Source organism: Arachis hypogaea, chromosome 11, assembly GCF_003086295.3.
Source record: "Arachis hypogaea cultivar Tifrunner chromosome 11, arahy.Tifrunner.gnm2.J5K5, whole genome shotgun sequence".
Classification (NCBI taxonomy): Eukaryota; Viridiplantae; Streptophyta; class Magnoliopsida; order Fabales; family Fabaceae; genus Arachis; species Arachis hypogaea.
This window is the reverse complement of record NC_092046.1, coordinates 63210557-63233285: the sequence shown is the minus strand read 5'-3', so window position 1 is coordinate 63233285 and position 22729 is coordinate 63210557. Positions and strand designations below refer to the sequence as shown.

The window sequence follows — 22729 nt, the reverse complement described above, 5'->3', positions numbered from 1 at the left end:
GGTTGTGGCGTCTCTGATCTTGGCCTTGGTCTTGTTGATTTCCCCACCCAAAATTTGGGTGGTTCCTCCAGCCAGGATTATACGTTTTGGAGTATGGGTCATGGTTCTGCCTAGGTGAATTTCCAATGTAGTTGGCTTGCTCCTGACTACCCTCTGCTTCTTCATTCACTCCTTCTTGAGTTGCTGTTGAAGTGGTGATTGCTGCTACTTGATTCCTCTCCATCTTCTTGGTGAGGTCAGCCAATTGCTTGGTAATCATCTTGTTTTGAGCTAGCAGTGCATCCACATTGTTCAGCTCCATCACTCCTCTAGTGTTGTCTCTTTCAGAAGCATAGAAGTAGTCATTCTCAGCTACAGTCTCAATGACATCTATGGCTTCTTCAATGGTCTTCTTCTTGTTCAGAGATCCCCCAGATGAGTGGTCTACTGCCTTCTTTGATTCATAAGAAAGACCTTCATAGAAAATGTGCAACTGCACCCATTCATTGAACATATCTGGTGGGCACCTTCTTGTCAAGTCCTTAAACCTCTCCCATGCTTCATATAGAGTCACACCATCTTGCTGTCTGAAGGTTTGTACCTCAGCTCTCAACCTGTTGATCCATTGAGGAGGATAGAATATTGCCAAGAATTTGTTCACCACATCTTCCCAGGTTGCTAAACTCCCCTTTGGAAAGGATTCTAGCCATTTAGATGCTTTGTCCTTGAGTGAAAAGGGAAACAGAAGTAGTCTATAGGTGTCAGGATGAACACCATTAGACTTCACAGTATCACATATCCTCAGGAAGGTGGTTAGATGTTGATTGGGGTCTTCTTGGACACTTCCTCCGAGTGAACAATTGTTCTGAATAAGGGTGATGTGCTGTGGCTTTAGTTCAAAGTTGTTGGCATGTATGGTTAGCTTTTGGATGCTACTTCCACAGTTTCCTGGGTTTGGGTTAATGTAAGAACCCAGAACTCTTCTCTCTTGTCCAGCCTGATGCGCTGGACCTTCTCTGCCATGGTTGTGAGCCTCTTCTTCATGATGATTCTCCATATTCTCATCCATATCTAGTTCAAAGTACTCTTCCTCTTCCTCAGCACCAACTACTCTCTTCCCTCTTGCTTCCCACCTTAATCTAAGGAAGGTCCTCTCAGGTTCAGAATCAAAGGAAGTTGAAGCTCTGCTTCTTCTTGATGCCAGGGCATTTTGGCCAGTTTCACTGACCTTTTTTTTACTATTTTTAAGGTAGTTTCATGCATTTACTTAGAAAATAAGCTAGTTTTGGGTAGATATTCACTTACATCTTGATTCAAGCATACATTGTGCACTTTACATGATTTCATGAGAATTTTGCATGAATTATATGACAAATTGGATGATGCATGACTGATGAGCGGATAATTTATACGCTTTTTGGCACTGTTTTTAGTATGTTTTTAGTAGAATCTAGTTACTTTTAGGGATATTTTCATTAGTTTTTATGTTAAATTCACATTTTTGGACTTTACTATGAGTTTGTGTGTTTTTCTATGATTTCAGGTATTTTCTGGCTGAAATTGAGGGACTTGAGCAAAAATCAGATTCAGAGGTTGAAGAAGGACTGCTGATGCTGTTGGATTCTGACCTCCCTGCACTCAAAGTGGATTTTCTGGAGCTACAGAACTTAAAATGGCACGCTTTCAATTGCGTTGGAAAGTAGACATCTAGGGCTTTCCAGCAATGTATAATAGTCCATACTTTGGCCGAGTTTAAATGACGTAAAAGGGCATTGAACGCCAGTTCTACGCTGCTGTCTGGAGTTAAACGCCAGAAACAAGTCACAAACCAAAGTTGAACGCCAGAAATACGTTACAACCTGGCGTTCAACTCCAGAAAGAGCCTCTGCACGTGTAACATTCAAGCTCAGCCCAAGCACACACCAAGTGGGCCCCGGAAGTGGATTTATGCATCAATTACTTACTTCTGTAAACCCTAGTAACTAGTTTAGTATAAATAGGACTTTTTACTATTGTATTAGACATCCTGGATTGTATTTTTGATCCTGTGATCACGTTTTGGGGGCTGGCCATTCGACCATGCCTGGACCTTTCACTTATGTATTTTTAACGGTAGAGTTTCTGCACTCCATAGATTAAGGTGTGGAGCTCTGCTGTTCCTCAAAGATTAATGCAAGGTACTACTGTTTTTCTATTCAATTCAACTTATTCCGCTTCTAAGATATTCATTCGCACTTCAACCTGAATGTGATGAACGTGACAATCATCATAATTCCCCCACGAACGCGTGCCTGACAACCACTTCCGTTCCACCTTAGATTGAATGAGTATCTCTTGGATCTCTTAATCAGAATCTTCGTGGTATAAGCTAGATTGATGGCGGCATTCATGAGAGTCCGGAAAGTCTAAACCTTGTCTGTGGTATTCCGAGTAGGACTCTGGGATTGAATGACTGTGACGAACTTCAAACTCGCGAGTGCTGGGCGTAGTGACAGACGCAAAAGGAGGGTGAATCCTATTCCAGTATGATCGAGAACCTCAGATGATTAGCCGTGTTGTGACAGAGCATTTGGACCATTTTCACAAGAGGATAGGATGCAGCCATTGGCAAGGGTGATGCCTCCAAACGATTAGCCATGCAGTGACAGCGCATCGGACCATTTTCCAGAGAGGATTAAAAGTAGCCATTGACAACAATGATGTCCTTACATAAAGCCAGCCATGGAAAGGAGTAAGACTGATTGAATGAAGACAGCAGGAAAGCAGAGGTTCAGAGGAACGAAAGCATCTCTATACACTTATCTGAAATTCTCACCAATGATATACATAAGTGTTTCTATCCTTATTTTCTATCTATTTATTATTTATGTTCGAAAACTCCATAACTGTTTTATATCCGCCTGACTGAGATTTACAAGGTGACCATAGCTTGCTTCATACCAACAATCTCCGTGGGATCGACCCTTACTCACGTAAGGTTTATTACTTGGACGACCCAGTGCACTTGCTGGTTAGTTGTATCGAAGTTGTGAATGAAAAACGATTCATTAAGACATGCGTACAGAGTTTCTGGTACCGTTGCCTGAGATCACAATTTCGTGCACCAAGTTTTTGGTACCGTTGCCGGGGATTGTTCGAGTTTGGACAACTGACGGTTCATCTTGTTGCTCAGATTAGGTAATTTTCTTTTTGTTTTATTTTCAAAAATTTTTCAAAAACCTTTCAAAAATTTCTCATCTGTTTTCGAAAAAAAAAAATAAATCTTTTCAAAAATATATTTTTCTTCAGAATTTTTAAGAATGAATTCTAGAGTTTCATGAAGCATGTTGAAGCCTGGTTGGCTGTAAAGCCATGTCTAATTCTTTTGGATAGTGGCTTCCAACCATCAGCATAGAGGCAAGTTAATTGGAATGTCAGCCGTGGCATGTCTGAGTTACATACTAAAGCTTGGCTGGCTATTAAGCCATGCCTAACCCTCGGATTGGAGCTTTAGACTAAGAATACAAGATTCCTGGAATTCATATTAAAAAAATTTTGAAATCCTTATTTTCTTTTTCCTATATGTTTTTTCGAAAAAAATATACAAAAATCCAAAAAAATAAAAAAATCATAAGAAATCAAAAAATATTTCATGTTTCTTGTTTGAGTCTTGAGTCAAGTTGAAAGTTTGGTGTCAATTGCATATTCATCTTGCATTTTTCGAAAAATTCATGCATTCATAGTGTTCTTCATGATCTTCAAGTTGTTCTTGGTAAGTCTTCTTGTTTGATCTTGATGTTTTCATGTTTTGTGTCTTTTCTTGTTTTTCATATGCATTCTTGCATTCATAGTGTCTATACATGAAAAATTTTTAAGTTTGGTGTCTTGCATGTTTTCTTTGCATTAAAAATTTTTCAAAAATAAGTTCTTTATGTTCATCTTGATCTTCAAAGTGTTCTTGGTGTTCATCTTGACATTCATAGCATTCTTGCATGCATTCATTGTTTTAATCTAAAAATTTTCATGCATTGCATCATTTTCATGTTTTTTCCTCTCATCATTAAAAATTCAAAAATAAAAAAAATATATCTTTCCCTTTTTCACTCATAAATTTCGAAAATTTGAGTTGACTTTTTCAAAACTTTTTAAAATCTAGTTGTTTTTATGAGTCAAATCAAATTTTCAATTTAAAAATCTTATCTTTTTCAAAATCTTTTTAAAAATCAAATCTTTTTCAAAACTAATTTCAAGCATATCTTTTCAAAAATATCTCTTTATCTTATCTTTTTCAAAATCTGATTTTAAAATATCTTTTCTAACTTCTTATCTTCTTATCTTTTCAAAAATTGATTTTCAAAATTTGTTTCAAGTAACTAACTAACTTTTTGTTTGTTTCTTATCTTTTTTAAAACTACCTAACTAACTCTCTCTTTCTCTAATTTTTGAAAATATCTTCCCTCTTTTTCAAAATTTCTTTTTAATTAACTAATTATTTTAATTTTTGATTTTAAAATTTCAAAAATTACTATCCTTTTTCAAAAACTATTTTCGAAAACCACTAACTCTTTTTCAAAAATTATTTTCGAAAATTCACTTCCCCCTCTCATCTTCTTCTATTTGTTTATTTACTAACATCTCTTCCTCACTCACCAAAAATCCGAACCCCTTCTCTCTCTCTGAGTTCAGATTTTCTCTTCTTCTTTTCTTCTATTCACACAGGGACCTCTATACTGTGGTAAAAAGGATCCCTATTATTATTATTATTATTTTTCTGTCCCTCTTTTTCATATGAGCAGGAGCAAAGATAAGAATATTCATGTTGAAGCAGATCCAGAACCTGAAAGGACTCTAAAGAGGAAACTAAGAGAAGCTAAAATACAACAGTCCAGAGACAACCTTTCAGAAATTTTCGAACAAGAAGAGGAGATGGCAGCCGAAAATAATAATAATGCAAGGAGGATGCTGGGTGACTTTACTGCACCAAATTCCAATTTACATGGAAGAAGCATCTCCATCCCTGCCATTGGAGCAAACAATTTTGAGCTGAAACCTTAATTAGTTTCTCTGATGCAGCAGAACTGCAAGTTTCATGGACTTCCATCTGAAGATTCTTTTCAGTTCTTAACTGAATTCTTGCAGATATGTGATACTGTTAAGACTAATGGAGTAGATCCTGAAGTCTACAGGCTCATGCTTTTCCCTTTTGCTGTAAGAGACAGAGCTAGAGTATGGTTGGACTCTTAACCCAAAGATAGCCTGAACTCTTGGGATAAGATGGTCAAGGCTTTCTTAGCCAAGTTCTTTCCTCCTCAAAAGCTGAGTAAGCTTAGAGTGGATGTTCAAACCTTCAGACAGAAAGAAGGTGAATTCCTCTATGAAGCTTGAGAGAGATACAAAGAACTGACCAAAAAGTGTCTTTCTGACATGCTTTCACAATGGACCATCCTGGATATATTCTATGATGGTCTGTCTGAATTAGCTAAGATGTCATTGGATACTTCTGCAGGTGGATCCATTCACCTAAAGAAAACGCCTGCAGAAGCTCAAGAACTCATTGACATAGTTGCTAATAACCAGTTCATGTACACTTCTGAGAGGAATCCTGTGAGTAATGGGACGCCTCAGAAGAAGGGAGTTCTTGAAATTGATACTCTGAATGCCATACTGGCTCAGAACAAAATATTGACTCAGTAAGTCAATATGATTTCTCAGAGTCTGAATGGAATGCAAGCTGCATCCAACAGTACTCAAGAGGCATCTTCTGAAGAAGAAGCTTATGATCCTGAGAACTCTGCAATAGCAGAGGTGAATTATATGGGTGAACCATATGGAAACACCTATAATCTCTCATGGAGAAATCATCCAAATCTCTCATGGAAGGATCAACAAAAGCCTCAACAAGGCTTTAATAATGGTGGAAGAAACAGGTTTAGCAATAGCAAGCCTTTTCCATCATCCACTCAGCAACAGACAGAGAACTCTGAACAAAATACCTCTAATTTAGCAAACTTAGTCTCTGATCTATCTAAGACCACTGTGAGTTTCATGAATGAAACAAGGTCCTCCATTAGAAATTTGGAAGCACAAGTGGGCCAGCTGAGTAAAAGAATCACTGAAACCCCTCCTAGTACTCTCCCAAGCAATACAGAAGAGAATCCAAAAGGAGAGTGCAAGGCCATTGAATTAATTACCATGGCCGAACCTGTAAGGGAGGTTAAGGACGTGAATCTCAGTGAGGAAGACCTCCTGGGACGTCCAGTGATCAATAAGGAGTTTCCCTCTGAGGAACCAAAGGAATCTGAGACTCATCTAGAGACCATAGAGATTCCATTGAACCTCCTTATGCCATTCATGAGCTCTGATGAGTATTCCTCTTCTGAAGAAAATGAGGATGTTACTGAAGAGCAAGCTGCCAAGTTTCTTGGTGCAATCATGAAGCTGAATGCCAAATTATTTGGTATTGAGACTTGGGAAGATGAACCTCCCTTGTTCACCAATGAACTAAGTGATCTGGATCAACTGACATTGCCTCAGAAGAAACAGGATCCTGGAAAGTTCGTAATACCTTGTACCATAGGCAACATGATCTTTGAAAAGGCTCTGTGTGACCTTGGTTCAGGGATAAACCTCATGCCCCTCTCTGTAATAGAGAAACTGGGAATCCTTGGGGTGCAAGCTGCTAAAATCTCATTAGAGATGGCAGACAATTCAAGAAAACAGGCTTATGGACAAGTAGAGGACGTATTAGTAAAGGTCGAAGGCCTTTACATCCCTTCTGATTTCATAGTCCTAGATACTGGGAAGGATGAGGATGAATTTATCATCCTTGGAAGACCCTTCCTAGCCACAGCAAGAGCTGTGATTGATGTTGACAGAGGTGAATTAGTCCTTCAATTGAATAAGGACTCCCTTGTGTTTACAACTCGAGGTCATCCTTCTGTAAACATAGAGAGGAAGCATAAAAAGCTTCTCTCACTGCAGAGTCAACCAGAGCCCCCACAGTCAAACTTTAAGTTTGGTGTTGGGAGGCCACAACCAAACTCTAAGTTTGGTGTTGAACTCCCATATCCAAACTCTAAGTTTGGTGTTGGGGAGTCTCAACAATGCTCTGAACATCTGTGAGGCTCCATGAGAGCCCACTGTCAAGCTATTGACATTAAAGAAGCGCTTGTTGGGAGGCAACCCAATTTTTATATATCTAATTTTATTTTTCTTGTTCTTTCATGTTTTATTAGGTTCATGATCATGTGGAGTCACAAAATAAATATAAAAATTGAAAAAGGAATAAAAAACAGAAGAAGAAAAATCACACCCTGGAGGAAGACCTTACTGGCGTTTAAACGCCAGTAAGAAGCATCTGGCTGGCATTCAACGCCAGAACAGAGCATGGTTCTGGTGCTGAACGCCCAAAATGGGCAGCATCTGGGAGTTTGAACGCCAGAATTGCACCCTGGAGAAGAGCTGGCGCTGAACGCCCAGAACAAGCATGGTTCTGGCGTTCAACGCCAGAAATGGGCAACAAATGGGCGTTCAACGCCCAAAACAAGCACCAATCTGGCGCTGAACGCCCAGAGTTGTGTGCAAGGGCATTTTGCATGCCTAATTTGGTGCAAGGTTGTAAATCCTTGAACACCTCAGGATCTGTGGACCCCACAGGATCACCTCAGGATCTGTAGACCCTACAGGATCCCCACCTACCTCCACTCACTTCTTCTCACCCCTCTTTCACACAATCCTATAAACACTCTTCCCCAAAACTCTTCACCAATCACCTCAATCTCTCTTCCCTATCACCACTTCATCACTCACATCCATCCACTCTTCCCCATAAACCTACCTCATAAACCCCACCTACCTTCAAAATTCAAAATCAATTTTCCACCCAAAACCCACCCTTATGGCCGAACCTTACCCCCCTCCTTTCCCTATATATAGCCCTCCTTTCTTCTTCATTTTCACACAACACAACCCTCTCTTCCCCTTCTTGGCCGAATACACCTCTCCCTCCTCTCATCCATATTTTCTTCTTCTTCTTCGTCTATTCTCTCTTCTCTTGCTCGAGGGTGAGCAATATTCTAAGTTTGGTGTGGTAAAAGCATAAGCTTTTTGTTTTTCCATTACCATTGATGGCACCTAAGACCGGAGAATCCTCTAGAAAAGGGAAAGGGAAGACAAAAGCTTCCACCTCCGAGTCATGGGAGATGGAAAGATTCATCTCCAAAGCTCATCAAGACCACTTCTATGATGTTGTGGTCAAGAAGAAGGTGATCCCCGAGGTCCCTTTCAAGCTCAAGAAGAATGAGTATCCGGAGATCCGACATGAAATCCAAAGAAGAGGTTGGGAAGTTCTAACAAACCCCATCCAACAAGTCGGCATCCTAATGGTTCAAGAGTTCTATGCCAATGCATGGATCACTAGGAACCATGATCAAAGTAAGAACCCAAACCCAAGGAATTACATTACAATGGTTCGGGGGAAATACTTAGATTTTAGTCCAGAAAATGTGAGGTTGGCGTTTAACTTGCCTATGACGCAAGGAGATGCACGCCCCTACACTAGAAGGGTCAACTTTAATCAAAGGTTGGACCAAGTCCTCATGGACATATGTGTGGAAGGAGCTCAATGGAAGATTGACTCCAAAGGCAAGCCGGTTCAATTAAGAAGACTGGATCTCAAGCCTGTGGCTAGAGGATGGTTGGAGTTCATCCAACGCTCCATCATCCCCACTAGCAACCGATCTGAAGTTACTGTGGATCGGGCCATCATGATTCATAGCATCATGATTGGAGAGGAAGTAGAAGTTCATGAAGTCATCTCCCTTGAACTCTACAAAATAGCCGAAAAGCCCTCTCCTGGGGCAAGGCTAGCTTTTCCTCATCTTATTTGCCATCTATGTTACTCAGCTGGAGCTTTCATAGAAGGAGACATTCCCATTGAGGAAGGGAAGCCCATCACTAAGAAAAGGATGGAGCAAGCAAGAGAGCCCATTCATGGATCTCAAGAGACGCATGAAGCTCATCACCATGAGATCCCGGAGATGCCTCAAATGCATTTTCCTCCACAAAACCATTGGGAGCAAATCAACACCTCCCTAGGAGAATTGAGTTCCAACATGGGACAACTAAGGGTGGAACATTAAGAGCACTCCATCATCCTTCATGAAATAAGAAAAGATCAAAGAGCAATAAGGGAGGAGCAACAAAGACAAGGAAGAGACATAGAAGAGCTCAAGGACATCATTGGTTCCTCAAGAAGGAAACGCCACCATCACTAAGGTGGACTCATTCCTTGTTCTTACATTCTCTGTTTTTCGTTTTCTTTATGTTAAGTGCTTATCCATGTTTGTGTCTTATTACATGATCATTAGTATTTAGTAACTATGTCTTAAAGTTATGAATGTCCTATGAATCCATCACCTCTCTTAAATGAAAAAAAGTTTTAATTCAAAAGAACAAGAAGTACATGAGTTTCAAATTTATCCTTGAACTTAGTTTAATTATATTGATGTGGTGACAATACTTTTTGTTTTCTGAATGAATGCTTGAACAGTGCATATGTCTTTTGAAGTTGTTGTTTTAGAATGTTAAATATGTTGGCTCTTGAAAGAATGATGATAAGGAGACATGTTATTTGATAATATGAAAAATCATAAAAATGATTCTTGAAGCAGGAAAAAGCAGCAAAGAACAAAGCTTCACTACAACATTTTCATGCTGAGACAACATTTAAAAAGTGTTGCCTAAAGGCTGACAAAAAGTTGCTTTTGATCTATGGCAACACTTTTGGACCTAAGGCAACGTTTTTGGTCGGCGTTGCATATGCAGCCGTTGCCTTAGATCAAGGCAACACTTTTTTGTTTCAAAAGCAACGCTTTTGAGAGCAACACTTGGTAAGTGTTGCCTTTGGTTGAAAAACAACAACACTTCAAAGGTGTGTTTGAGACAACACTTTTGCAGTGTTGTCTCTTCTCTCGTATTTTAGTCACTACTAAAAAATGTTGCCTATTTGCAATAAAATGCAACTCTTTTACGTGTTGCTTATAAGTTGGAGTTTGCAATCCTTTAAAGTGTTGTCTATTTGCAATAAAATGCAACTCTTTTACGTGTTGCTTATAAGTTGAAATTTGCAATCCTTTGAAGTGTTGCCTATTAGTTTTGAATATGCAACCCTTTAAAGTATTGTCTTTTCTTTTGGATATGCAACCTATACAAGTGTTACTTTTTCTTTTGGATATGCAACCATACAAGTGTTGTCTAATATTCAAAATATGCAACTAATAAAAGGGTTGCCTTTTGATAAAAATAAAAATTATTTTTGTAATAAAAATATAAAAAAATAAAATTGACAATAATTTTTTTTGTTGATACATGTGTAATTATTTTAATTAATAAATAAATTTGTGCACAATAAAAAATAATTATAAAAGAGACAAAATAACTAATAATAAAATTCTAATTGAAATAGATATTAAAAAGTTCAATTAGTATTTCAAATACATGTTCATCAATAATTCTCAACAAAATAATAAAATTCTTGTCTAACAATAATTGTCATAACAAAATAGTAATTAATATTTATCAAAAAGATGTCAATCTACTTGTATATTTTATATCTATGCTTAAATTTGTTGGAACAATCTGATAGTGTGTGGATCCAAAATCAGTGTCAAATGAAAGCTTTTCGATAACATCAGAGTAATGGTATGATGAACTCAAAATCCTCTTGCCTCCACTGAGTCCAATAACTGCTGCAGTAGCCATTGTTATACTCCCCTAATAACTATGTGCGAGTAACATCAAACTTTCCTATTAAGGCAATAATTCTTAACCTGTGTCAGCTGAAAATACAGGTGTTAGAAAACTCCCAGATTGTTCTAAGTTCTAACCATATGATTATCCATAAAATAGCAAAACAATACTAATAGAATAAAATCAAAGGAACAAAATAATTCAGGATCCATATACTTCAATTTTTTAGTGTAGAATCCATTGAAACAACTTATAAAGTTACAGCATATAAAAGCAGAAGTTCCCAAATAAAAAACAAACACATAAATGAATTGGGGTTTAGTTAAAGTTGCATTTAAAAAAAAATTGAAACATAAAAGGTGCAATAACGGAAAATAATGCATGGTATGTGTTTGATGAAGTACCTGAGTAAATTGAGAAAGAAAAATGCTTACTATTTATATCATGTGTTGATTCCTTAGCTCGTAATAAAGACAATGCTTCATCAATATTTGTGCCAAGAGAACTCTGTTGCAAGAGAAGCTTCACAAGATCCTCCAAACTTTGGACTCTATCTTTTGTCTCATGAAGTTCAGTTTTCATTGAACTTATAGTTTCTGCATGTTGTTGCTTAATTTTAGCAATCTCCCGTTCTTTCTGCAGAGATGTTTTTGTGATTGTCCTCCCATAACATCGAACTCTTCCTGGTTGTTCTTTGCCAAATACTGCAGTAAATGCTTTCTCGGGAGTGTCTCCAACTTCTTGGTGGCTCTTAAGTTTATCCTATTAAAAGAAAACATAACAATTTTAGCTTGTTCCACTCACTGATTCTCATGCTTCTTTCCAAAACAGCCTAAAAATAAAGGTGTTATGTCATAGCTATTTCCTCGGTTCAAGAAGAAGCATAGCAAGAATGTGATGATGAGTTCCCCATTTTGATTAGTATTATTATTAGTAGTATTATTAGTAACGTTGATTTATTAAGACACCAGCTTAATTTGTTAATTTTGAGGATTGGAAATGGCAAAGGCGGTGATGAAGTAGAGGGATTGGGAACCTTAAAGACTTAATGTAGACAAGACAAGACAGGATAGGACATGATTTTTCATGACTTGTGAACATTAGATTTCGTAATCTATGCAACACTGTTATAATTTATAAAATGCAAACCACTGACTAAGTTATCTTATCTGACTTCAAATCTAGTACACACAAAATGAAAAGATAAAGTAGACTCCAACCCCTATCAGCCAATTCAGCAACATCATAAATGCCGCTCCCAACCCCCCTCCTCTTAATATTCATGACACCTGCTTGTATTGTAGTTTACAGCTCCAATCAATTAGGATACTTGTCATCACCTATCAAAACTAAAATATCTTTTCTTCTTTGTAACATTTAATGTAATACTCAGTTTATTTTTACTTTTTATGTCAAGTTAAAATAGGCTTGATGGCCTTTAAAGATGGATCCAAATCTAATTAATCAATGGACATTCCTAATAAATCTTAACCCTTCATGTATAAATACAATTACAATAAGAATATTGCTTATAACATTTGGTTCTTTAAACGTGAAATTTAGTTCAATAATAATTAAAAATAAAGCACCAGCAATACAAGTGGTTTCTTTTGCTTCTAAAATTAAATTGGAGCAATCACTTTTAAAATAGAGAACATGATATAATTTTGAGCTAATTCATACACGAACTTGAGCTAATTCATCACTTTTGTTCCACTCACTGATTCTCATGCTTCTTTCCAAAACAGCCTAAAAGTAAATGCTGCATTTGTTGGCATTTTCTTTCAACCCTCCATTGGGAATCTTAAGGGTAGAAGAGAATCCAGGATTTTATGTTCAGGATAGGATCTTAAGTTTTATACAGGACAATCTGACTTAAAATAATACTGTAAATTAAGGCAGTTCTACTTCAACTTATTATGACTTACAATAACAGCTTGTGTTCCTGAATCAAGCTCTTTTCCTTTTCGTCCAGTTCGAGTTGCAACAAATACATCAACCTGTGATGGGTCTTCTTTGTTCTCATTCATTTCACGCTACAAGTAAGGGGAAAGAGTATTAAAAATGGCCAAAAATAATATTTATCTAGTTTTAAGATGGTCATTATACAACTAGAAAAGACTTATAAAAAATCAAAATTATTACCATGTCATTACGCACTCTTGCAAAACTTATAGGTCCCATTCGATGTTGATGTTGTTGCTTTTTACGATTTTCAGAATTTAAACGAGATAGAGCCTATACCCAACAAAATTAAAGGGAGTTATATGTAATAAACCAAAAGCATCAAAAAGACAAAGAAACAGAATTATTTATTCTACAACTCACCTTAACAGAAGGAATACTCCAATATGCAATTAACTTTCAAAATTGAACTTCTGGAATATCTAAAGGGCGATTTTTCAGCATATCTTCAATGTTGTTATATATCTCAAAATGCTTTCCCTTGATTCTTGTTTTGTAACCTTTCCAAGCTTCTCGAACACCAGTCATCACCCACTCTTTCCCCTCTTTTGGAAGAATGAACTTTGACTATGAAAAAGTACAAAGAAAAATTTGTAAATGACAATTCAAGAACACTAAAAACAAAGACAACTGCAGCATAAAACAGCAGCTATATATTTTCACAAAACTATAGCTAAGCCATACGAAATTGAAAATTTTCAGATCATAAAAAATATATGAGAAATAAAACACTTACGTTAATATATTTCCATATGCGCTTTTTGACTTTGAGGGGCACAGCTTTCCAACTTGTGTACATCAATGTTATGAAATCACTATTCCTTCCCATTGTTCCAATAAAGTAAGTTAAATCATTCACTCTTCTTGGAGTTGGTCCCACTGCTTGTCCTTTATAAAAAGTCACCTCTTCTCTTTCTTCCCAACTTCTTGCATGAATTTTAGCACACCTTGTTTTTCCTCGTGTCCTTCTAGTCTTTGGAGTATCTATAAATATGTGCAATTTAACCATTTAAATAAATTATATAGCTATACATGCTAATGAATAAGTAAAATGATAATTATGTATAAAGTACAACACCTTTAACATTGTTAGTTTCCATAAGGTGATTGTCATCACCATGAAGAACTGCATCTTCATATTCACCAACATAGTCCTCATCATCCGAGAAATCATCATCATCATCATCTCCAACTTCATTAGCATTTGCTCCACTATGTTCCTCCTCTCCTTCCACATGAATCCCATTTGTCTCCAAAAATGTATCAAGTGTCATGGCTTGACAACTTGATTTTGTATTTATCTTCCTAAGATTTTGTTGCTTTTCTTGAATAGATCTTTCGTTTTCAGCACTTGGTTCAAAATCGTCATCTTCTCTTTCCAAATGAATCCCATGTGTCTCCAAAAATTTATCCATACCCATGGTTGGACGCTTTTTAAGATTTTCTGGTTCTTCATCACTAGCTACAATTTTCTGGTTCGGCGTACTTTTCATTCTTTTGGAAATTGGGACTTCTTTTTGAGTGCTTTGCTTAGAAGGCATAGGAGTCACTCTCTTTTGTCCATGACCACCAGCCATCATGGGAGAGATAAAATGTTGCTTCTTATGAATTTCTGCTGTATTTTTCTGCATGAATTCCTTGTTGTTTTGATACTGTTTTACCAGTCTTCTCCGCTTTGGAGTAGTTCTTGTTTCCACTGTATTTCTGAAATAAAACAAAATAAACCTATTCTATTAGAACCTTAAAAATAAAAAGGAAATAAAATTAATCAGTTATGCTATAGCTGCTGTATGTTAATAAAAAAAGAAGAAAACTACTATTTTATAGAAATAAACAGGAAGGCATGCCATAAGACACATATATAAAAAAAGTGATACATCTTTCATTCCACTTCCCTGCTGTTTAATGCAATTAAAAAGTTAAAGTATATACATCTTTCATTCCACTTCCCTACTATTTAGTGTAATGAAGGAAAAAAAGTATAAATCATTCAATGTCATCTTCGGAATTATCTTCTGATTCTGTGTTATATTCTTGTGAAAGAAGAACTCCTTTTGAAGCATCTATAACAACTTCGTGCAAGTCACCCCTAATCAAATCAATTTCACCATTATCATTGGGTATAGAAGGACCCATTGACTGGTCAGATGGCTCTTTTTCATAAATAGCTTGGGGATCAACATCAGCTTCGTCACCTATGTTAAATAAATCCCTTGGAATTGACTTCATAACATAATGTTTATTTTGATCAAATGGATCTTGCACATAGAAGCATTGGTGTACTTGACATGCCAACACAAAAGGCTCTTCTTGATAGCATTTTCTGTTGAATTGAACATATGAAGAGCCATAGCCATCCTCTTGAGTCTCATACCAGTCACATCTAAACAATACAACCTTAAAATTGCCAAAGTAGTCTAACTCAATTATATCATTTATTCTGCCATAGTAGGAAACTTTTGCACGAATTGGATTTGGATCCTTTGCACTTGCAAAGCTCGTAGTCAACGCAACTAAAGTTACACCACTATTTTGCGTCTTGCGTCTTGCCTCACGTTGCCTAGTATGAAATCTATACCCATTGATAAAATACCCCGAATATTTTTTTGCAATCTTGTTAGGCCCTCTAGAAAGCTCCTTAATCCAATCTGGAATATTTTGACGCATGGCACGTCCTTTAAACCATGAGGAAAAGGTCATACTATGGTTCTTAGCTTTCACCCAACTTGTTCCTTGTTGATCAGCCTCATGCTCTCTAAATCCAAAATTAGGATTTTCGTAAGTAAAACCTAGAGATAATACCATGATTCATAATTAAAAAAATTAAAAGAAATGGACAGTTTTATAAATGGACAGTTACCTAACATAGTCTTCAATTTTTCCACAGTTCAATAATATATAGCTATGGGCTTGGTTTCGAGACTTGTCGTCAAGAGAAAAAAGCTCACCCTTCTTTGCTCCCAATGGACAGCCTTTCTTAGGAAACAAAATTGGAAACGAATGTGGAATTTCCGCTTCAAAGTCATTAGCATCATTATTCCGGGGTATTCTATTCAATTTTGTTTGAACACCATCATGTAAATAACGTGAGCAAAAAGTCAAACACTCATCAACCAAGTAGGCCTCCGCAATAGATCCTTCAGGACGACTTCTATTTCGAACATATGACTTCAAAGTACACATGTATCTTTCGGGAGGATACATCCACCGAAATTGAACTGGGCCGCCTAGTCTCACTTCATTAGCCAAATGAATAGGCAAATGCATCATTATGTCAAAAAATGAAGGAGGAAAAATCCTCTCCAATTGGCATAGTGTTATCACAATCTCTGCTTCCAATTGATTTATCTCTTCTAATGTGATAACCTTTTGACATAACTGACGAAAAAAAGAGCCAAGCCGAATTAAAGGGATTGCGACCGAATCTGGAAGTATACTTTTGATGGGAATTTGCAGTAAATAATGCAGCATAAAATGGGCATCATGAGTCTTGTAACCAGATACTTTTCTTTCTGCAAGGTTCACACATCGAGAAATATTTGAGGCAGCACCATCAGGTAGCTTTGCTTTCTTCAAGACATCACAAAAAATTGATTTCTCAGCTTTAGTCATGGAGAAACATGCTTTTGCAAACTTCACTTTTCTATGACCTCTTATTTCTTTTGGATGAAGATTCTTACGAATGCCTATTTCTTGCAAGTCATATCGAGCATTTAGGTGGTCTTTTGTCTTGCCAGATATATCCAAGAGAGTTCCAAGAATACTATCAACTATATTCTTTTCTATATGCATTACATCAAGATTGTGTCTTGATGTGTTATACTTCCAGTAAGGTAAATAAAAAAAGATTGACCTTTTCCTCCACGGGCCTTCATTCACCTTTTTTTTTGTCTTCCCAAAGGAATTCTCCATAGAATCTAAGTGACTTAAAACTTCCATGCCCTCTAGCAACGGTGGAGCTTTCCGATGTTCTTCTTTTCTATTAAATGACCTCTTATTAGTTCTCCATGGATGTTCCTCGGGCAAAAAAACACGATGACCCATATAACACATCTTCCGACTATGTGTAAGATAACTAGAACAAGTCCCATAGTTACAAGAAGGGCAAGCTAGTTTCCCCTTTGTACTCCACCCGGATAACATTGCATATGCAGGGAAATCACTAATTGTCCATAAGAGAGCTGCATGCATTTGAAAAGTTTTATTTCTTGCAGCATCGTATGTTTCTATCCCAAGTTCCCATAACTCCTTCAATTCCTCAATCAATGGTTGCAGGTACACGTCAATATCATTTCCTGGCGATTTTGGTCCCGGAATCAACAGAGAAAGTATGAAGTATTCTTGTTTCATGCACATCCATGGTGGCAAGTTATAAGTCATTAAAATAACCGGCCATGTGCTATGAGATATACTCATGGTTCGAAACGGATTGAATCCATCGCTCGCCAAACCAAGTCTCAAGTTACGAGGTTCCTTGGCGAATTCTGAATGTCGATTATCAAAATCTTTCCATGACTGACCATCGGCAGGATGCTTTAGCTTTCTATCCTTTTTACGCTCTTCCTGATGCCAACTCATATTCTTAGCGGTCTTTGAGCACATGAATAGCCTTTGAAGCCTGGGAATTAGGGGAAAGTGCCGTAATGTCTTTGCAGGAACGTTGTGAGCTTTCTTTGAAGATATGTCACCTTCAACTACCGCAGGCTCAATCCAACGAGAAGTCCCACATTCATGGCAACATGTTTCATTCTCGTGCTCTTTCCAATATAGCATGCAGTCATTTGGGCATACATCAATCTTTTTATAATCAAGACCTAAATCTCTCACCATAGCCTTGGCTTTGTTGAAAGAAGAAGGGAGATTCAAGTTAGGAATAGCCTCTTTCAACAACTCCAGGAGGGAAGTGAACGAGGCATTGCTCCATCCATGTAGACACTTCAACAAGTATAGTCGGATGGTGAAAGATAACGTAGAAAATCCCTTGCAACCAGGATATAGTTCCTTGCTAGCCTCGTCAACCAAATTATAGAACTTCTTTGCATCTTCGTTCATACCTTCTTTTTCTCCCTCAACATCTGCCACATTCCTAAACCTTTCGTCTAGCAAGCCTTCAATGTCATCGCATGAATAAATCTCATCGGTATCACCAGTATCGACATCCATACCAATTACACTTTCCCCATGATTAACCCATCGTGTATAGCCCTTGACAAATCCAAAGCATATTAAATCGCTATAAATAGACTCTCTTTGACCCTAAAGGAAGTTGCAACATTTTGCACAAGGACATAGAATTTCCTCTCCTTGAGGATTTCCAACGGAGTAAGCATAGTCCAAGAATCTATTGACGCCGTCTCTAAACTCTTGGCTATGTCTTGGTAAACTCATCCAGTTCTTGGATGAGTCCTGGGAAAACCTAATTGTTCATAGTGATATTACTATTAAACTAAAAATGATTATGGTCTTAAACACCAGCTAAAAACAATTTTCTTTTATCAAAATGGAATCTGAAACTTGCTATATATGCACGGTTGCTCAATATAAAATATATAAAAAGAAATATTAATAATTCTTTTATTATTCTAAAAAGCTAACCAAATGCAAACTAATCATAATTCTTTTATTATTCTAAAGAAATATTAATAATTACTTTTGAAAAGATATATTTTAAAATAAAAATGCTTTTATATTTTAATTTTTTAATTAAATAATCAGTATTTTGTTACATAAAAAAGTGCAAAAGAATAACATAAACATATAAAAGCAAATAAGTATAAGATAGAAATATCTTACGAGGTCATGCCGCAACAATTTGCACTTAGTGTTCAGCTGCGTATACCCAAGTATGAGTGAAGGAATCAATCTGATTAAGAAGGAGAGACCAGAGAAGATGAGAAAGAGTACGAGTGAAAATGAATTGTGACTTGCATAAAATCAATTTGATTCTGCACTTAGTCCAGCTTTTATATACACAAGAGAGTGCAGGTTTTATATAAACAAAAGCATTCTGTTTTGTGACTATTTGATTCATATTTGTGTATAAAATATGAATTAATTTATTTCAAGAGAAATATCTAACGAGAAAAAAGAAAAGTTGTTGTTTGAACATAATGGTACGTGTTTTTTTACATCAATGTTATTTACTCAATCCAAAATTAAGGAGAAGTGTTTTGATTTATGAATCAAATTTTTTTGGTATTGTAATTAAAATTGAGCACAAATCAAATAAGTACAGAAATACAATAAAAGAATGTAAATGTTTCAACAACTAAAACAAAGCAAAATAACAAACATGAATAACAATTAAATTCTATGATCCTTTCTTCTATTAATGTATTTCTTATATTTTCTCTAGATGATGCACCACCAATTTTCATGCTGCTTCATTTTGGATTGGTCTTCCAACATCCCCTGTCACTTTATTTTCATGATATACATTATTATCTACCATCTCTTAATATTTTCTCCTAACACCATGTCTTCTAGTAAACGCAGTAAGTATGCTAATAATAAAATCATCTTATTGATATCTTCCTTATGCATTTGGTTTCATAAACTTTTCTTCAACTAATCTGTCTCAATTGTGCATTCACTTTGTCCAACTTCTACCTTTAATATTTGTCTTTTTCCACTCTTTTCTATATATGAACTCTTTTTGGCTTGTAATTCCACACTCAAATTTTGTATGATGAGCTTCAAGTTCATGGTTTTATTTTTCAAAACAAAAGTTTGTTCCCAACACACCACCTCCTTCCCTTTTAGTCAATCTACTATTTTCATGAATTTTGTACATAGAGAGAACAAAAGCTTTTAAACACTATTAGCAAGGCCATTAAAAAAATATAAATAATTTTGATTAATATTTTTAAGATACTTAATAACCAAATATATTAATGTGGTTGTGATTAAAAGCTTGGAAGGTTGAAAAGTACAGGAGGTAGAAATTTGATCATCCAAGTGTTTAACACTTGTATCTATATCATTTGGAAGCTAAGCTGTTCTTTTAAATTCCCAAATCAAGAAAAATACATGACAATTGTATCTTTTAATGGCCTTGCTAATAATTTTTAATGCATGACACTTATTTTCTGGCAATTAATAATAATAATTTAGAAAAACATGTTTCAAAAACTAGTCCAATAAGTACATGATGAAGATTGATCCATCCATTTCAAGATAACCTCCATTATGACCATTACCTTAATTAATTCAGAAGCTTGTAATCTTAAGCCAAAGATATTCACCATTCTCACCTTGTAGCGATGTGTTTTTTGGGAATGATCGATGATTTTTAGTTGTTTTGTAAGCCTTCAAAAGAGTTGTCACTGTAGCTTGTGCAGCAGAATATGCAACTTCTGATCCAACCAAAGTTAACAGAAAAGCAGCCTGCAAATTTGAATAGGACACATTACACAATTAAATAGATATTCTAAAGAAATTATTTTGTGAAGCACATAGGTAATTCAATACTGGCAGAAAAGTAGTATATGTTATTTAAGTTAATCAAATTATATATGTTAAAAAAACATCAACTCAATTAAATTTGTGATTGGAATGATAAAAATTAAGAAAGCAATCCAATAGTGAAGCATTCAATTGAATCGTGCAACCCTAATTGAAATGCAATCGGATCGGAACCGGAGAAATTGTGAAGTGAAAGGAGAGGAATAGAGAAACAGTGTTACTTGTTGCTGCGAAGCGGCGTAATCGGTGTCGTCGGATAAATCGTGACGCTCCGATTCTAACATCAGTGATATCGCAGAGAAGTGAAGATGAAAATAGAAAGCGAACTCACATAGGAAATAGAGGGGAACAAGTTTAAAATTAATATACACAGCAACAAGTTTAACCAAAAATTAGGATTCAAAACACAAAAAGGTGCTAAAATAGAATAGAGAAAGAACAGTAGAATCATCAGTACCTGCAGAATAATGCCGAAACGAGAATCTTACAAAAAACACGAGTAGTGATAATTGAACAGTGACCGGCGGTGATGAACACGAGCAGAGAGGATCGAAGCTCAATGAGAAGAGGAGCAGAGAATCGAAGCTCAACGAGCAGAGAATCGAAGCTCATTCGCGAGCAGAGAAGATCAAAGCTCAACGATCGAATCACATTCGCGAGCAGAGATTGAGATCGAAGCTCAGTAAAGGAACGCGCGTCATCATCGAATGGATTGAAGAACCAGAGAGGAATGAATCATTTGGAATGGATTGGGGTTATGGATTTCATTAGGGTTGGGTTTTGCTAGCAACAAGAGACTCTTCTTTCTTTCTTTTTTTTCCATTTTTCTCCGCATAATAGTTAGCCTTGTCGTTTGAGTTATTTTTATTTTTTAAAAAAATATTAAAATTTTTAGGCAACACTTGAAAAGTAAAGTTTAAAATAAAATTTAAAGACAACTCTTAAAAAAAGTAATATATTCTTTTTATAATAGTTGTTTTTGTATATTTAATAGAGCAACACTTAATAAATGTCTCCTAATTTATCAATAGCATCACTTATGGTGTGTTATTAAAAATTCGTTGTTATAATACTATTTTATTACTACTAGTATAAAAAGTTACCTTTATATATATTAGGCAACTTTTTTTAAGTGTTATCTTGAACATATGTTGCAATAGCCCATAAATGTTGTAGTGCTTGCAGAAAAAAAAATATAGGCGAAAAAAAAAAGAAAAAGCAAGCAGAAAAACCCAAAATCTCTTAAAACCAAGAGGCAAGAGCAAAAAGCCAATAACCCTTAAAACCAAAAGGCAAGGGTAAATAAAAAGGATCTCAAGGCTTTGAGCATCAGTGGATAGGAGGGCCTAAAGGAATAAAATCCTGGCCTAAGCGGCTAAACCAAGCTGTCCCTAACCATGTGCTTGTGGCGTGAAGGTGTCAAGTGAAAACTTGAGACTGAGCGGTTAAAGTCAAGGTCCAAAGCAAAAGAAGAGTGTGCTTAAGAATCCTGGACACCTCTAACTGGGGACTTTAGCAAAGGTGAGTCACAATCTGAAAAGGTTCACCCAATTATGTGTCTGTGGCATTTATGTATCCGGTGGTAATACTGGAAAATAAAGTGCTTAGGGTCACGGCCAAGACTCATAAAATAGCTGTGTTCAAGAATCATCATACTGAACTAGGAGAATCAATAACACTATCTGAACTCTGAATTCCTATAGATGCCAATCATTATGAACTTCAATGGATAAAGTGAGATGCCAAAACTATTCAAGAGGCAAAAAGCTACAAGTCCCGCTCATTTAATTGGAGCTATGTTTCATTGATAGTTTGGAATTTATAGTATATTCTCTTCTTTTTATCCTATTTGATTTTCAGTTGCTTGGGGATAAGCAACAATTTAAGTTTGGTGTTGTGATGAGGGGATAATTTATACGCTTTTTGGCACTGTTTTTAGTATGTTTTTAGTAGAATCTAGTTACTTTTAGGGATGTTTTCATTAGTTTTTATGTTAAATTCACATTTCTGGACTTTACTATGAGTTTGTGTATTTTTCTGTGATTTCAGGTATTTTCTGGCTGAAATTGAGGGACTTGAGCAAAAATCAGATTCAGAGGTTGAAGAAGGACTGCTGATGCTGTTGGATTCTGACCTCCCTGCACTCAAAGTGGAATTTCTGGAGCTACAGAACTCAAAATGGAGCGCTTCCAATTGCGTTGGAAAGTAGACGTCCAGGGCTTTCTAGCAATGTATAATAGTCCATACTTTGGCCGAGTTTAGATGACGTAAAAGGGCGTTGAATGTCAGTTCTACACTGCTGTCTAGAGTTAAACGCCAGAAACAAGTCACAAACCAGAGTTGAACGCCAGAAATACGTTACAACCTGGCGTTCAACTCCAGAAAGAGCCTCTGCACGTGTAACATTCAAGCTCAGCCCAAGCACACACCAAGTGGGCCCCGGAAGTGGATTTATGCATCAATTACTTACTTCTGTAAACCCTAGTAACTAGTTTAGTATAAATAGGACTTTTTACTATTGTATTAGACATCCTGGATTGTATTTTTGATCCTGTGATCACGTTTTGGGGGCTGGCCATTCAGCCATGCCTGG

General features: G+C 36.3%; 1 protein-coding gene, 1 long non-coding RNA gene and 2 other non-coding genes across 4 annotated transcripts; 1 reads left to right on the top strand and 3 right to left on the bottom strand.

The window, feature by feature from the left end:
* The first annotated feature begins 488 nt into the window (after positions 1-488).
* Positions 489-595, top strand: LOC112724283 (small nucleolar RNA R71). Its single transcript, XR_003163454.1, has one exon. It is a non-coding gene; the product is annotated as a small nucleolar RNA R71 (small nucleolar RNA).
* A 4685-nt stretch (positions 596-5280) lies between these two features.
* Positions 5281-5388, bottom strand: LOC112725300 (small nucleolar RNA R71). Its single transcript, XR_003164417.1, has one exon. It is a non-coding gene; the product is annotated as a small nucleolar RNA R71 (small nucleolar RNA).
* A 7464-nt stretch (positions 5389-12852) lies between these two features.
* Positions 12853-13482, bottom strand: LOC112723922 (uncharacterized). Its single transcript, XR_003163230.3, has 3 exons — positions 13409-13482; positions 13036-13239; positions 12853-12945 (listed from the first exon to the last, which is right to left on the bottom strand). It is a non-coding gene; the product is annotated as an uncharacterized lncRNA (long non-coding RNA).
* A 1176-nt stretch (positions 13483-14658) lies between these two features.
* LOC140176131 (uncharacterized) lies at positions 14659-20748 on the bottom strand. The gene is made up of 5 exons (XM_072206015.1): positions 20658-20748; positions 20358-20413; positions 19999-20058; positions 15621-17928; positions 14659-15461 (listed from the first exon to the last, which is right to left on the bottom strand). The coding sequence occupies exons 1-5, from the start codon at positions 20746-20748 to the stop codon at positions 14659-14661; spliced, it is 3318 nt and encodes a 1105-aa protein (XP_072062116.1).
* Positions 20749-22729: the final 1981 nt, after the last annotated feature.

Excerpts from the sequence above, each read along its gene's own strand:
- LOC140176131 (XM_072206015.1), bottom strand. The coding sequence starts at position 20,748 with ATGAGCTTCGATTCTCTGCTCGTTGAGCTTCGATTCTCTGCTCCTCTT. Across the intron at positions 20,414-20,657 it reads GCTCGTGTTCATCACCGCCG|AATCGGAGCGTCACGATTTA; the intron begins GTCACTGTTCAA and ends CACTGATGTTAG. Across the intron at positions 15,462-15,620 it reads TCCATTGGGAGCAAAGAAGG|GTTTTACTTACGAAAATCCT; the intron begins GTGAGCTTTTTT and ends TATTATCTCTAG.